This window comes from Drosophila albomicans, chromosome 2L (genome assembly GCF_009650485.2).
Source record: "Drosophila albomicans strain 15112-1751.03 chromosome 2L, ASM965048v2, whole genome shotgun sequence".
NCBI classification, from domain to species: Eukaryota; Metazoa; Arthropoda; class Insecta; order Diptera; family Drosophilidae; genus Drosophila; species Drosophila albomicans.
The window spans coordinates 14,575,353-14,591,094 of record NC_047628.2 but is presented as its reverse complement, the minus strand read 5'-3'; the positions used below and the strand labels follow the sequence as shown (position 1 = coordinate 14,591,094).

General features: G+C 39.7%; 4 protein-coding genes across 6 annotated transcripts in view; 1 reads left to right on the top strand and 3 right to left on the bottom strand.

Annotated features, from left to right (window-relative positions):
* Positions 1-9: 9 nt before the first annotated feature.
* LOC117564459 (ubiquitin-conjugating enzyme E2-24 kDa) lies at positions 10-3,383 on the bottom strand. 3 transcript variants are annotated; one of them, XM_034243243.2, is made up of 4 exons: positions 3,137-3,383; positions 1,378-2,070; positions 1,234-1,318; positions 10-1,164 (listed from the first exon to the last, which is right to left on the bottom strand). In XM_034243243.2, the coding sequence occupies exons 2-4, from the start codon at positions 2,003-2,005 to the stop codon at positions 1,152-1,154; spliced, it is 726 nt and encodes a 241-aa protein (XP_034099134.2). In that variant the 5' UTR covers positions 2,006-2,070; positions 3,137-3,383; the 3' UTR covers positions 10-1,151. The 3 variants fall into 3 exon arrangements, with proteins under 3 accessions (XP_034099134.2, XP_051858308.1, XP_051858309.1); XM_052002348.1 differs by lacking the exon at positions 3,137-3,383 and adding an exon at positions 2,972-3,119; XM_052002349.1 differs by lacking the exon at positions 10-1,164 and having other exon boundaries at positions 1,230-1,318.
* Positions 3,384-3,526: 143 nt separating this feature from the next.
* On the bottom strand, positions 3,527-5,460 carry LOC117564458 (ribosome biogenesis protein WDR12 homolog). Its single transcript, XM_034243242.2, has 4 exons — positions 5,171-5,460; positions 4,450-5,113; positions 4,147-4,393; positions 3,527-3,919 (listed from the first exon to the last, which is right to left on the bottom strand). The coding sequence occupies exons 1-4, from the start codon at positions 5,227-5,229 to the stop codon at positions 3,630-3,632; spliced, it is 1,260 nt and encodes a 419-aa protein (XP_034099133.2). The 5' UTR covers positions 5,230-5,460; the 3' UTR covers positions 3,527-3,629.
* A 1,025-nt stretch (positions 5,461-6,485) lies between these two features.
* Positions 6,486-7,160, top strand: LOC117564650 (uncharacterized). The gene is made up of 2 exons (XM_034243511.2): positions 6,486-6,588; positions 6,674-7,160. The coding sequence occupies exons 1-2, from the start codon at positions 6,537-6,539 to the stop codon at positions 7,009-7,011; spliced, it is 390 nt and encodes a 129-aa protein (XP_034099402.2). The 5' UTR covers positions 6,486-6,536; the 3' UTR covers positions 7,012-7,160.
* A 2,107-nt stretch (positions 7,161-9,267) lies between these two features.
* LOC117563878 (uncharacterized) overlaps positions 9,268-15,742 on the bottom strand; it is a 49,518-nt gene continuing 43,043 nt past the window's right edge. The window contains exons 3-7 of the mRNA XM_052002337.1: positions 12,341-12,481; positions 12,151-12,264; positions 11,292-11,375; positions 11,121-11,222; positions 9,268-11,051 (exon numbers count right to left, since the gene is read on the bottom strand). Coding sequence (XP_051858297.1) covers positions 9,451-11,051; positions 11,121-11,222; positions 11,292-11,375; positions 12,151-12,264; positions 12,341-12,434 — 1,995 coding nt within the window. The 5' untranslated portion in view covers positions 12,435-12,481 and the 3' untranslated portion in view covers positions 9,268-9,450. The remainder of the gene's footprint in view (positions 11,052-11,120; positions 11,223-11,291; positions 11,376-12,150; positions 12,265-12,340; positions 12,482-15,742) is intronic.

The window sequence follows — 15,742 nt, the reverse complement described above, 5'->3', positions numbered from 1 at the left end:
TTTCCTTTATTTCGTTTTTATTCAAAGTTTTTCTCATGTTCATAAACTCTTAGCGTTTATTTCTATCTTTTTTTTGTTTTGTTTTTCGTTATTGAGTCATTAAAACTACAAAATAATAGGAAGTTTTTTTTTTTGTTTTATATATTTCTTGGTTTTACTTTGTATGTATGTAGCTTTGATGTTTTTTCGTTTTGTTTTGTTGTCTGCGCATTTTATTTGTTGTTAAAATACGACGCAAATGTCGCAAATGGGTTTTTGCGCATTTCTTGATACCGTATTCAATTATTTATTAATACACAATTTTTACAGCACGAGAATAGAGACAAAAGGGACCAAATTTGACGTACACGGATATCACATTAAAACAAAAGAGAACTTAATACATTTTTTTTATAAATAACAAAAGTGTTCAATTTGGAAAATAGAGTTTGTCTTAATTTGTTTTGTATACATTAATTGTAATTTCGTTTATACATCGAGTCTTTTTTTGTTTTTCAATTTTTTTTTTTGTTGAGTTCCTCCTAAGTCAAGAATTTCAATTTGTAAATTTTGGCGAGTTTAATTAATTGAAAATTTTGTTTGCCGCCCTGACGATTTTGTTTGTTTGTTGTTAAAGTGGTTGTTGATGTCTGTGTTAATAAGTATATTTACTAAAATAGGCTTTGTTGTTAATCGTTTAGCTCCATTTTGACTTAACACTGTACAGATATACTCGTAATGTAAACTAATTGTATTTATACTTATTTATTTATGTAGAGTTGATTAGTTTATATGCCAATGTGCAGTTTCATGATGCGTTGATTAATGTTTATTATTTCCTGTCTGTCTGTGTGTGTGTTAATTTCTAGTGTTCTTGTTTGGCTCGAAATAGAAACAGAACAAAATGTATTGAACACATTTTTTTCACTTTTTAGTTTATAGAAATGTGTGTTGTCTTGGTGTGGAAAATATCAATTATAAAGAGATTATTTTTATATGGTTTGACGGTTATTGTAGAAGTTCGTTCATCTCTTTTGTTTGCTGGGTTGTGTGTGTGAGTTTGTTTGTTGTTAAGTTAATAGTTAGCGTACTTTAATATTTATATTTATAATTTGCGAATTTTCGTTACTTGTTGCAGCTTGTGGTACGTGTGTAATGCTAAGACTTGCGCATCATGTTGCGTACCTATTAAAAAATGAGAGAGAACGATTAATTTATTATTATACTTTACTTATAGAGATGTGGCGTACTCACCGCTTTGTCCAAAGACGCGCAATTCGATCGTGCTCTTCACGATTTTGCAAATATTGCGTGGCAATGCTGCCAACCAAAGGATCAGCTGCAATTTGAAATACAAATTTAATATAAAATAGAGTGGGATTGGATAGTCATGCTTACCAGGATTACAATCTGTGAGCAGGGAACAAATCGACAGTAAAACTTTTGATATGGTCAACGCTGGCGACCAATTGTCCTTCAAGATGTCCAGACAAATGACGCCCTGACTATTGATATTGCAGTGATAGATGCGTGTGCGAAACGTGACTTTGGGCGGTTTGAATGGATACTCCGGTGAAAAGTGTATGTCCAGAAAGAAGACGCCACCCTCATACACCGAACCAGGTGGTCCCAAAATTGTCGATACCCACTCATAGAGATTATCGCCCTTGGGCCCGGCACTGCAATTGGGCGGCGGATCTAATGTGATTTCAGCCAATTCCTTTTGTATACGTTTGGCGGATGTACCCAACGCTTTCGATATTCTTGGCGTTGATTTAGTATCCTTGCGTGGCTCATCGCTGGTCGCCGTTGACGTGGAATTATTGCTGCCCGAGGCAGTGCCACCAGCTGTGCCACCGTTCGTATTAGCGCCTCCACGTCCACGGACTGGCGTGTTAGCGGCTGTGCTTTGATTGCTTTGCGAGGCAGTGCTGCTCGTGGAGCTGGTGGCGCTGGATGTGGCTGCAACGCTCGAGCTGGTGGCGCTGCTGCCGGCGCCAGACGCCGTTGCTGGAGTTGAAGACATAACGCTAGCTTACAGTCTTTTCAGTTTTTGTTTTTACAATTTGCTTATCGCAGTTCCTGGGAAGGCTGCAACAAAAAAAAAAAAAGAAAGAAGAGTGTTAATTAATTTTAATTTCAAATGTCCTTGCCGATTAACTATAAAATCGTTAAGTTAACAAGTGTCGATAAGGCGATAAATAATTATTGTTTCGATCTGATCATTTGCATTGGAACTAAAGCATCAAACGAACCAATGAACCATTTAGACCAACACTGATGCCAGTTCAGGTAACATGAACATGAACAACACTGGTACATCTTATGTGATAAATCAGCTAGGGCAACATTGACAGTTAAGCTGGCATGAACTAGGACAGCACTGGCAGTTCATCAACGACGCGAACCAGCTAGGTCGACACTGGCCGCAGGTCCTTGACCCGTTTTACTGCGTGACAAAAATAATATAATGAAACAGCCAGCAGCCAATTTGCAAAATTGAGAGCCACCTTCCCCCTCACCAAACAACAAAATGTCTCATGCTACAATCTATACTTTTAAAGCCCCATCGGATTAAATTTAATCATCGGAGCGCGCAGAGAGCGGCGCAGAGGCAAAGCGGCCATTTTGGCAAACGCTGCTGCAGCAGCAGAAGGCGACTGCGACAGCGGCAGAGCGTTTGGAGTTTGCCATTGGCCGTGACAAAGCGAAGCCCTAAACGCCAATTTGATTCAGCGTTTAATTTTAGCGTCACATCAATTTGTTTGCTTGCACACGCGGTTGCAGTTAAAAAATCAATCAGCTTGTCTCGCAGACATTTGTAAAACGCTGCTGACTTCGATTGCCGCAGCAGTAGCAGCGACTGCGGCTATTTTGCCGTTTGCCAATCGCATGATTGCACAATTTTTGAAATAAATACAAGAACACTTTGTGAATTTAGAGACAAAGACAAAGAACTGCACAACGGTGTATTAATGTGTACAACACGCACCTTTTTTTGCAATAAAAATTATTTGATTACTTTTACGTCGCGAAAACACTGCAAAATTATATTCGGCTCCCTCTGCCTCTGTGTGTCGCTCTCTCTCTCTCTCTCTCTATCACCCACTCTCCCTCGCGCGCTCTCTCTCTGTCGCTCTCACTCGCCCAGTCTCACCGTCTTTCGCTCTTTCACACAGTTTGGCCGCGTTGTTTTTTGCTGTTCTTTGTTCGGCGTGCCGTTGTCCAAACACTTATGCACTTTCAACTTTTACGTCGCCGTATGCTTATTTGATTTTTTCAGTATTCTTTTTGTAACTTCATTGAAATTTGCACAAATTGATCAAGTTTTGTGGCGATTCGTTTTTGTCGGGACAGGCAGCAGACAAGCGGTCGGCCGCTTTTGATGGTTTTTGTTGTTGTTCAACTAATATCGATGCAGTGTTTTTTTGCGTATGTTATCGATAGTTACGCACAGCGCGTGTGTGCAATATATCGCCGGTAGGCTAGCACGAAACGGCACGGCATGACACGAGCAGTCAAAAGAAGTTTTTCGATAACAATTCGATGTGGAGCAGAGAAAAAATGTACATTTTATTTAAACTTATGCGTTTGGCGCTTATATTATTACACTATTAATAATTGTATAATGTCAAAAAATGTGTGTGGGTTCATTTAGTCTCCATGTGTTCTACATTTGCTTTTTTCGACTTGAACACGCGCACTGTGTTATCGGAGCCACCAGAAACTATATATTTGGGATTCGACCAGTCAATGTCCAGAACCTTTTCTCCATGTCCAAGCAGATCATAAAGCGGCGCCTTGGGACTTCTGCAGTCCCACAGCTTGTTCTGGTTATCATAGGCGCCCGACACGAACAAAAACTCTTCCGTGGTCGACCACATGACCGCTTGCACCCAAGCATTGTGACCCAAGTACGTGTTGCGCACCACAGAGCCCTCTGCAAAAAAGTAAATTATGGAATAATGGTGATTATTTTGTTGTTATTAATGTTTTTCGTAATTGAATACATTTAACATTATAATTAATTGTTGTGCTCAAAAATAATGATTAAGATTTTAAATTTATTAAATTATTAGTATGGTAGAAGTCAAAGATTTCAATGATTTCGTTCCAAATCTATGCATTATATGAATTTTGTTAAATATAATAGAATTTTAAACTTACGGTTTGTGCGCGAGTCATAAAGACGCAAGTTCTTGTCCGCGGATGCGGTAACAATGAGCTTATTCAAACTGGAGTAGCTGGCATCGAATATCGACTTGTTGGTGGATATTTCGGTCTTGATGCCCTCTAAATTCAGATCCCACACCTTGAGCGTGTGATCCCAGCTGCCAGTGAGCAGTGTCTGACCATCTATCCATTGTACTGCCGAGATGCTCTCCCGATGTCCTTGCAGCGTTAATTTGGGTGTCTGGAATAGAAGTTCGTTAGTAACTGATAACAGAGTTAATGCTGTTGTTTACTCACTCTAACACCGCTCTCTTTGGCACGCTTCGATGTTCCCTCGGCGCTGTCTTCCAGCTCAGCGGACCACAGCTTTAACATGGTATCCCATGAGCCAGTAGCAAAGCGCTGTCCATCTGGACTTACGCTGACGCTATCCACGCCACGTTCGTGTCCCTTGCATACCGAAATGCATTCGACTGCATTCGAGTCAATGTTCCATTGCCATAACATAGCCGTTTGATCCTGTGAGCTGGACACAAAGCGTCCATATTGCTCATCCAATGAGATCCAATCCACTGCCTTGATGGGCGCCGTATGTCCGGGAATAGTGAGCTTATGCTTGCCTTTATTAGTCCAGATGTTAATGGTATTGTCGTAGCAACCAGTTAAAATCCATTTATCGCGTGCCTTAACTGCTGAGACCCAGTCGTCATGCAACAGACAATCCTGCGGCTCTGGAGCAGGAAAACGTTCCACATACTCAATTTCAATAGCATCCTCAAAGCTGATAGCCTTCTCGCGCAAATGATCGCACAAGCGACCGCGCAGATATTCGTCGAACACAAGGAAATCAAAGTCAACGCCATCGCTGCCCTGCTTTTGCAGCAACGCATTCAGGAATATGTTTAACTCGTTTGTAGCAACGCTTCCCTCAATCGCATATGGCACATCGGGTACAGCATAACTGCAATTATAATTAATATTAGTAACGCTTAAAATTAATTCACATTTGTTAACTCACTGTTCTTGTTTGGTCTTCAGGTGTACTTGCACCTGCCCCTCGCCGTTCTCTGCTTCCATGTTGTTGCTTATTGTGGCACACGTGCGTTTTGAATGCGGCGTTTTTTGTGGTTTTTTTTTTGGTTGTTGCACACTCACTCAGCTGCACAGTTTTTTATTGACTTGCAAAACACACTTACCACAAAGGTATTGTGGAATTTTTAAAACTAATGAGTTTGTTTTCAATTTATAAATTATTTATTTAAATACGAAACTCGCTAAATAATTGTGCTGGCCACAAATAGTTAGAGATGGTAAAAATCAGCGATGCAATGTGTTATCGATTCTTTGAATTTTAATCGATTTCCAATATTTTAATATTTGATTTTAAAATGAAAATAAAAATTCGATTTTCTCACATTACTTTTCTTTTATATGTGTTCAAAAATTATAATAAAAATAATAAAATAAAAAAAAATAATGCAAAATATCGTAAAAGTAATCGGCTTACATAAATTGTGGCGGATAGCGATAAATTTAAATAAAGTGGGCTGCCAACTTGTCACGCGTATTACGATGACCGTTATAAAATAGTATCGATTTTTGAATTTAAATTGCAGTTCAAAATACCAAAATAATTTTTTTTTTTTTACAATCACTTAAATTACAAGCCACGAGTTAATCGTAAGCCACTTACGTAAACGTTGCAAAGCATAATAAATATCTATTATTAATGGTTTAATAATTAATTTTGATATGCTGCGCTGTCGTACATACAAATTTGAGCGCAGTCAATATTTATGCATTTGGGTATTTTGTTATTTCGCTACTTTTGGTGTCAGCTGCTGTCGGCTTACGCAAAAATACAAAAATAAAAATACGAAATGTAAAAGACCATGGTTAGCTGGCAATTTACAATTTGGCTCTTCATGACGCGCGCGCGCAATTGTTAAAAGTTTATTAATACTGGCCTGCCTGGTCGCGGTCATTAATGAACCAGATAGCAATGCCTACAATTGAGGGGCACCTGATCAACCACTTTTGTCACTTGACTGGAAGTTTTGTGTGCTGTGTGGAAGGTTAAGCGCCTCTTGACATTTCTGTTATTTTCGTTTTTTGCTGTTTGTTGTTTAACCTTCGCAGCCAAAAAGTGGACAAATCTACAATAATAATTTTATGATTTGCCTGCTCTAAAAATAATCAACTTTTATGGGTCGGAGAAGGCAAAAAGCTACAATCCATGCAATGGTTAGCTCTTCGTATATATATATTTTTTGTTTTTATTGTGACTACTACGAAAACCAGAAATGAACAAGCGAAATGTTTGCTGAGCTTTCCAGGCGCAGCTCAGCTCGAAGACTTCCAGCGATAGCTGCACAGCTTATAAAATGCGCATGGCGCCTGCGCAGCCGAAGCATTACAACAAACCACACGCGCCAGGTAAGACAACGACCAACGAGTGAAATACCTTTCAACAAAATCAAAAAGAAATACAAAAAATTGAACGTGTGCATCGTATTTACAGCAATCGAAATCAAACAAATTCCCTCCAAAAACAAAATGAAATTCTTTGCGCTGTGTTCACTGTTCGCTGTGCTGTTGCTGGCCGAGAGCGTGCGTTGCATGCCACAGACACGCGATGGCGCCGCTTACACAAATGAGGCCATTAGACAGGCACAGCAGACGCTACTCATTCCCAAGGATGCACAGATCCAGAATGTGCAGGAGGGCATTGAGTTGGGCGCCTACGAGCAGATTCCCGGCAATCAGCGCATCAATCTGTTCGACATCTTGGGCGATACTGTGCCCTCAGAGGTGATAAACAATCTGCAATCGCAGGTTGATCAAATTGGACGCAACTAAAAATGTTGCCACACTCATATTCAACATCATAAATCATAATTAGTTTTTGATTTGAATTTGCATTTTTGTTAAGTTTCACACAAAACACAAAAAAACCTAAAAAAAAAAAACAAAACAAAAACAATAAAACACAACAAATTATTTAAGTATTTGAAATTGAGTTTTTGCTTTTGATTTGAAAGCGAAAGTGTTGCTCCTCCAAACCAGTTGGGCTCCTCTAATCGAAAGTGTTTGCTGTGCTTGTTTGGCGTCTAATCCAAAGACCGAAGACCGAAGACTCAAGACTGCAGACTGAAGACTGAAGACGAAACCGAAGACTTTCTCCCGCCAAAGATCCCGTGGCGCATACAAAATTAATCAAAAGTTCGCTTGCAGCTCCTCAACCTTGTTACATAAGACGCAACTTACTTTTTTTTCGCTTCTTCATACAATTGTTGTTGTTGTATTCAATTGTACATTACAGTTCAATATATAATTTTTTTTTTGTTAAATGTTGTTGCCTGCGGGTAACCTGAGTTGTTTTTTGTGGTATCTCGCTCTCTCGCTGTTGCCGTTGTTTTGGCAACTTTTGATGTTGCTGCTGTGATGCAACAATTGTCGTTGTCGTTGCTGTTGCTGTTGCCGTTTCTGTTGTCGTGATATTTGTTGTCTACGTTTTGTTCATTTAATTTCTTGGTAATTGCCGCCGCATGCACTTGCATATTTAATGAGAAGTCATGTTATTGTAGGTGCGGCCATTGCGCAATTGTTGCTAGGACAGCTGGCCAGCAGATGTACCCATATCATCCTCACCTTACAGCAACCTCGCTCTTTACAAATGAAACGAGATACAATTTTTTGAGACGCCGAAGTTGAAATACTCTTGGTTAAATTATGTCAACTATTTCAACTTAATAGAAGTCGAGCACACTCGACTGTGAGATACCTGCTACCCATTTTGAGTAAAAGCAAAACAGTGTGATTTTAATTTAAAAATATTCCAATTTAATACTCAAAATACAAAGTACAAAATACTAAAAATATACCAAAGGTTATATTTGGAATATTGATATAGTACTACATTCAGAATATACCTGATTGGTATCCAGGCACAAACTTATAATACCCTCTTACACCCTTTTATAATACCCTAAAAATACACTGACAGCAAGAGAGACCTTTTAAATCAGTTTAGCATATTCCCCCCTAAAATGGAAGTAAAAATACATTTGAATTTTATTACTATTCATAATGGTTTTTATTATTATTCGTACACATGAAAATGAACTTGATACTAAATTTACGCTAGTTAAAGTAATTTTCATTTTAGATTTTTCACTTTTTAAAAATAATTGTGCAAATATTTAATGCTTTACATAGAGCTAAACGTTTGCGCACTTAAATAAATTATAGTTTCATATGTTTTATTTATAAGTTTCATTTTTTTCTTTTTCGCTCACTTAAACAACTAAAAAATGACTGCACTTTTGACACTTTTCCATTAATTAGTTGTGTGCAAATATATAATATAATTTCGCAAATTATTTGTTTAGATGTTTTATGGTAATTGTTTATAAATTATATAATTAAAGTAGTTGCTTTAAATTAAAACTTTCAATACTCAGTCTAAACTTAAAAGCTTTTCAAATCATCGAACAGGACTATATAATTTGCATAAATTAAAAAAACAAACATCACTAGAGCAAAAAATGGATATGTTTGATTATATGCAATAAATTAAATATTAAATAAAATCATAGTTAAATAAAATGTTTAGAATTTCATCTTGTGGGCGCTTGATGTGTGTCTTTATGGGTGTGGCAATGAGAAATGATTTTTTTTTGTGTTTTTCTTTTTTGTTGAAGACTGTTTTGTTTGCTTAAAGTAGTAAAAATGTTTGGTTATTTATATGAGAATAAATAAAAATACAACTAGGCAATTATTTAACACACTTGGTGCAAATACGAGTAGTTGACAAATAAAATAAACATATATATCTGTGTATATCCCTAGATATATAGAATTATTTAGTTATTGCATTTGGGGAGCCCAGCATTTAGTTAAACGGTTTCCTTCGTCTTGTCCTTTTTAATTGTTGCTAATTATTTAGGCATTAGTACTTAACTTAAGTATACATAAATTCAAATTGTAATTCGCATATCGCTTGAGTAATTTTTGTTTTCTTTTCGATTTTCAAACATTTAATTTGCAGTCTATGGGAATGATGAATTTTTTCTTACTTTGCTTGCGCTACTTAAACTTAAGACTTTTTGCTCACGTTGCTGTTGCTGTTATTTATTGTTAGTTATTTTTGTTTTTTTTTTTTGCTCAACTCTATAAGTTATTTTTGAAGAGCTGTAATTGCGATTAATTAATTTCTTTAAATTAATTACAGTTCTGCTATGTGTTATAGTTTGTATATACACCAAAAATGATTTGTTGTCTGCTGCCAGCCTCCTCTCAGTATATTTGCTGCAAAAAGAGTCTGTCGGGACGCAGTGCCGCTCCCCCCGCTCCCAGGCTGCTCAGTTCCACGAAACTCTTCTCAGCACGCGCTGACGACTTGGCAGCAACATCTGGCGAGGATTGCTCCTGACTCTCGTTGAGCTTGAGGCTCTCGGCATCGGCCTTGGGATCCTGGGCAGTGCTCTGCACAGGACCAGCGCCCGAGCCCAGCTCATCAATGTCCTGCACGGGCACATAGCGTGTCCTGGGCGTTGTTGGTTCGCGCAACTCGCCGCTGCCACTTCCACTGCCACTTTCCAGCTCGGCACTGGTCTCATGTTGGCTGTGATTGCGCCTAATCTTGCCCAGCTCTGCGGAACTATCCTCGGCGCTATACATCAGCGGCACCTGAGCTTGCAGCTGCTCGCTGGGCGAGGGCAGCGGCTGATACAACTCCATGTCACCGCTGCCGCTGCCGCTGCCATTGCCGCTGCCATTTGTCTCCAAGGCGATGGGAGCATCGGTGACCACTTTGCTGCGCTTGTTGTCCCGCTCAAACGGACTCACAATGCTGCGCTGCTCATCCTTGTTGTCCGCCTCCACAATGTCCTCGAGCTCAACGAGCGGAAAGTTCACATCACGCAGACTAAAATCATCCTCGGGCAGCGATGGATATGCGGGATTCGATTCCACTTGTGGCACATCCTCCTCCTCCATGTGATGCAGCGAATGTGTGGAGCTGGCGACGGGAGTTTCACTGCTGCTCGCTGGCAAACCTTCTGTGCTCACTTCCAACTCTGCTGTGCTGTTCTCATAGGCATAAGTGGAGCTCAAGTCGCTCTGAGTTGATGTCGATTCGGTGCTCAGTTGTCGCTCTGTGCTACTGCTGCTGCCGCTTGGTCCCTCTGTGGTGGATATAATATGATAGATGTTATCACTGCCCGCTGTATCGGGCTCAAGCTCAGCATTGACAGCGCCATTATCCACCAGAGCATCGCGAAAACCGTTCTGTATAAAAGTGGAGCTCAGGCCATAGGAAGCAGCATCTGCTCCCTCTGTGGTGTACTCTCTTTTGATGTTCACTTTACTGGGATCATCAGCATTATAAGCAACCAGCGGCTGTTGCTGTTGCTCTTTGTAGCTAACCGAAGCAATGAGCTTTAAGCTTTCGCTGCTGCTGCTGCTGCTGTTGTTGACTGGAAGTGCTTTTGGGTTTGTGTCTTGGCTAAGCACAAAACTTGTCGTTGGTGTTGCTGCGACGTCAATTGCTGGCATTGCTGTTGCTGCATTGCTGACACCTGCTGCTGCTGTTGGAGTTGTTGCTGTTGCCTCAGTGGTTGCTGCTGTTGCCGAGCTGCTCTCAACGACACTTGAGGTTGTCGTTGCCAAAGTGCTGCTGCCTGCGGCTGCTGTTGGCGCCTCGGTTGTCTGCGTTTTGCGTGTGAATATCGGCTTTGCCTTTTGATTGTCGGTGATGCGTATCTCTGTCGGTTTGGTTATCTCCTTAATCGTAATGTTCCAATTGAAACCAGCTGGCGGTGCCACAGGCGCCACAGGACTTGTGGTTGTCGATGGTGCGCTGCTTGTTTCGCCCAACGATGGATTGTTGTCGAGTACTATAGAACACAGAGTTGATGTTACTAATTAGCTATAATTTCGGGTGTGTGTAAACTCAAGGCACTTACTGGGACAATTGTCGTACTCGGGACAACAGCGTCCTGGCACGTATTTGGGCATGCAATCGTCACGCCGGAAGCAGGTCACAGAGCTGCACACAATCTCGCCACCTTCATAGAGAAAAGTCATAGCGGAAAGTCAGTGAAAGGTTTGAGTTTGAAAAGGATCTTTAAACTCACCTTTGCAGTAGCAGACGGTGCAGGGCGTATCCGGATCAACCAATTTATAACCATTCGCATAAGTTTTGCCATCTTTTTCGCAATCTGCAAAGCACACAACAATGAAATGAAAGTGGCACTCAAAATGTTAGATTTAAAATGGGGAATGCGCAACTGTGAGATACCTGTTTGTCACTTTTGACAAAACAAAAATATTAATTATGAATTATTTATAGTTTTTGCTTTTTAAATTGTTAAGTGCGTTTATTGCTTTACATTTTTCTTATGTTTGTTGAATTGTTGTATTCTTATTACGTGCTAAAAATTATATTTTTTTATATTTTTGCATTTTTTGCTTTGGAGTTTTCTGATAGTTCATGAATTCTCAGCAGCCCTTAAGAATATGTTTATTCTAATGTTCAACAAAAATGTCTGCATGCGTTCTTTACATTTTGCTAATGTTTTTGAGTTTTTCTATTCCCTCCATTAAATATATGTATAAATATGTTTATTCATATGTTCATAAAACATTTTGTTTTACACATCGTGAAATTTGTTCTTTCTACTTTACTAATCATTTCAGATTTTTCTACATATTCTATGTTCTAAAATGTAAAATTTTATTGATTCTCTGCTCTGTTAGAAGTCTTGAGGTAATTCTTTAGCTGTGTTTATCATTAATAAGTATTCTCTGCAAGTTTCAAACCGTTAGCTTTTATAATCACTGAGATCGAGGTGTTTGTACCATCAGACGGACGGGCAGACGGATAAGCAAACATGGCTATATCGCCGCTTTTATCCTTTCTCTAGCGGGTGTTCAAAAAACTGCAGCCGCGGCTATTTGCATAACCGTTAGACAGGAGAAGAGGGAGAAACTTACCGCATTTATAATCGGGACAACAGTGGCCAGTGCGCTGGATGGCTCGGCAGCTTGCCTGCTTCTCGCATTGCACCGACATCTCGGGCACCCAAAGACCGTCGAGCAGGCATTGGCCTATAAACAATTTTGCAAATAGAGCCGGGTATTGTTTGGTTGCATTAAACTGGGAGAGAAAGAGAGATAAACTTACCTTGTAGCTGTTGCTCCAGCACAGATTCAGTGCTGCTGATGCTGCTGCTGCTGCTCGATGTGGAACTGATGCTGCTCGGCGTGACCGCGACCATGACGACTGTGGAGGATGCGCTGTTGTTGTTGATGTCGGTGGTGGGAACTGCAAAAAAGAGGCGCAAGGCGAGACAAAACAGCGAATGTAATGAGAGAGAATCAACAATAGCTTAAAACTAGCAGCAGGCACAACGAGAAGCAACCAACGATCCTTGGCCCCCTTGCTAACATATTTGAATGAATGACATTTTGATAACAGTTTTGTTTGTCTCTCCCTGTTGCTGTTCCTATATGTATATTGTAGCTATTGTTGGCGCTGCTACTGCTGCTGGTCAAGGTAAAATGCCAACAAAATACGGCAAAAGTTAAATGAGTTTAGTTTTAGTTTGGCCTTTTTTCCATCTTAGTTCTTATTCTTGTTCTTGTTTTTGTTTTTGCTGCCTCTTCTTGTTTGTTGTCAGTAGGTTTTTGTCAGTTGCACTCAATTGTTGTGATTGCTCTTAAATTTCATTGGATTTTCGCCTTGCAGGCATTTCACTTTGTAACGGCGCCTACAGCAACATGTATTGAATTCGGCCTAAAAGTCTGCTGAGTTTAAGCCAAGGTTCATGTTGTTGCAAGTAGCTCCTAAAAGTATGCAAGTTAAATTTCAACCAAGGGCGCAGCTTTAAGTGCATCAGCTGCGCTGTAAAGCCGAGCTTTAAGTAGTGCATCAGCTGCGCTGAAAAGCTCATTTGACGTTTAGCGAGTTGCACTGGGAAGCTCAGCTTTGACGTTTGTGTCACCACGCGCATGCGCAGCTAGCTTAAGCTAGGCTGGTTCCGGTCAAAGCACTTTTCTGGTGACCGGCAGCGTGCATAGACGCATATTGGTTGGTGTAAAAATTTATACCACAAGACACTAGAGGTTAGAATTCTCTTAGTGCATTTGATACTTGGTAAGAATAAATAGTAATAGATTCTGGTAGGTGTTCTTTACTTATTGTTGTCGTTTACACAGGTCGTTTTCGAAATTTTCTGCTTTTGGTTTGGCTCTTTTTGAGCGTGACAGTGCCTAAGCTAGCGGCCGGCGGAGCGCTACTAAGCGCCATCTTTGTCGCCGCCCTAGCGGCCAGTAAAGCGCGCCAAAGTGCTCTCATTGCGGCACATAGCAGCTAGCTAAGCGTCCTTAGCGCCACCTTTGCGCGCATAGTGGCCAGCGGAGCACCCTTAGCGCCGCCGTTGCGTGCATAGCGGCCAGCGGAGCGCCCGTTGCGCAACCTTTGCCGCCGCATAACGGCCAGCGGAGCGCCCTTAGCGCCACCTTTGCCGCCGCATAGCGGCCAGCGGAGCGCCCTTAGCGCCACCTTTGCCGCCGCATAGCGGCCAGCGGAGCGCCAGTGCGCGTCTTCTTGGCTACCGCGTCAGCGGCCAGCGGAGCGCCCTTAGCGCCACCTTTGCCGCCGCATAGCGGCCAGCGGAGCGCCCTTAGCGCCACCTTTGCCGCCGCATAGCGGCCAGCGGAGCGCCAGTGCGCGTCTTCTTGGCTACCGCGTCAGCGGCCAGCGGAGCGCCACTGAGCGCCATCTTGGCTGCCGCACTAGCGGCCAGCAAAGCACCAGCGAGCGCATCTCTGCTCGAGCCGCCAGCGCAGCACCCCTGCGACTTCTTGGCCAGCATCTGCGTCGTCGACCTCAACTTTAATCATCACCAGCATCTTTTTCATCATCTCATCTCATCTTTTATCATCTCATCTCATCTTTATCATCTCATCTCATCGTTACTCCTGATTATCAGCGACCAGATCGCTTACATATATAGTGTGTGTGTGTTAAAGTGAATTTATGAGAATTTAAAAGCAAATCTGAAAAGTTTAAAATGAAGCGCTACACTGTTTAAAACGAAAAATTAGTGAAACAATACGATAGATTAAAAGCTCAACAGTGTAGCGCCGCTCAGTACGAGCAAAAATAAAACAAGTTAAGAAATTTAATATTGCCAAATCGCAAGAAAAAAAATGCACAGAAATATTAAAAAATTAAAATAATTAAATTTAATTTAATTTAGTTAAAATTGTTTAAAAAAATGAATACGATACAAAGTTAAAAGTTGAAATTATTTAAAAATTGAAAGTGCATTTGTTCACAAAATTAGTTAAAATTTCAAATTAATAGTAAAGCGCTACTGCAATTGCAGAATTTCAAAATTGCACAAAAAAGAAAGTAAAAGTTAAAAGTTAAGTTCAAAAGTTAAAAGATAAAATGATTTAGAATCAAAAGGAATTAGCGCAGCTGTTTTGTTGATAAAAAAAATAAAAATAAAAAGTTAAAATTAGAACATGTATTGTGCCACATTCAATTAAAAATAAAAGCGCTAAAATATTGTAAAACAACAAATAAAAAAAATTGAAGCGCTACAAGAATTAAACAAAACAAATGTACAAATATAAATGAAATAGTTGAAATTAAATAAGAAATTGTAGAGCCATGAGAATTTAGAATTTAAAACAATTGTTGAATGTGAAGTGCACAAGTTACAAAAAAATTTAAAATATAAAACAAAACAGCTAAAAGCTTAGAAGGCAAAATGCCTAAACGAAAATTATTATATTAAATTAAATTAAACAAATAAGTTATGAAAATCAGTGCCAAGTTATGAAATATCAAAATTAAAACAAAAATTAAAACGTATGCAAATTATATTGAATAACTAGTACCAGTTTCGCGTAGGTACAATATGAAGTGTTTCGGTGAAAGTTGTATTTTTTTATTTAATTTAGCACTGTTCCAGCACGCCTTCGTCGGAGATCGATCGCCGCCGCAGGAGTTCTGTTGGTGAGTTTTTTTTTTATTGCGAAACACACACTTTATACTTTCACCTCGATTTACATTGTACAAACACGAAATATAAATTTATAGAAAAGCATACGAAAAAATTTAAAAACTATTAAATATTATAAAAAAAAGGTTTGAAGATAAATTACAAAATTAAATCGAAGTTTAAAATTTGATACATGAAATAATACAAAGCACTGAAATTAAAATACATTATATATTTAAAAGAAACTTTAAAAGAAATATTGCAACTATCCTCTTGTGGTATTATTGATCATTTTGTACTATTTTTATTTATAATGCCATATTGTTTAATATCTATCATTAATTAAATATTGTATACCATGAAATAATTCACTTTTTATTTAGCCGAAACAAGCCAGCGACACCACTGTCGTAGGGTTAAAAGGGATCACCAGAGCCATACTCTGATGCTGTGATCATAGGTTGGGAGGGGACTTCATCACTTAACAGCTGTGATGGCCTGCCTCAATTCTCGCTCTCTCTTTCTCTCTCTTTCTGTCTCTCTCTCTCTCTTTTGTTCTCTCTTTGTTT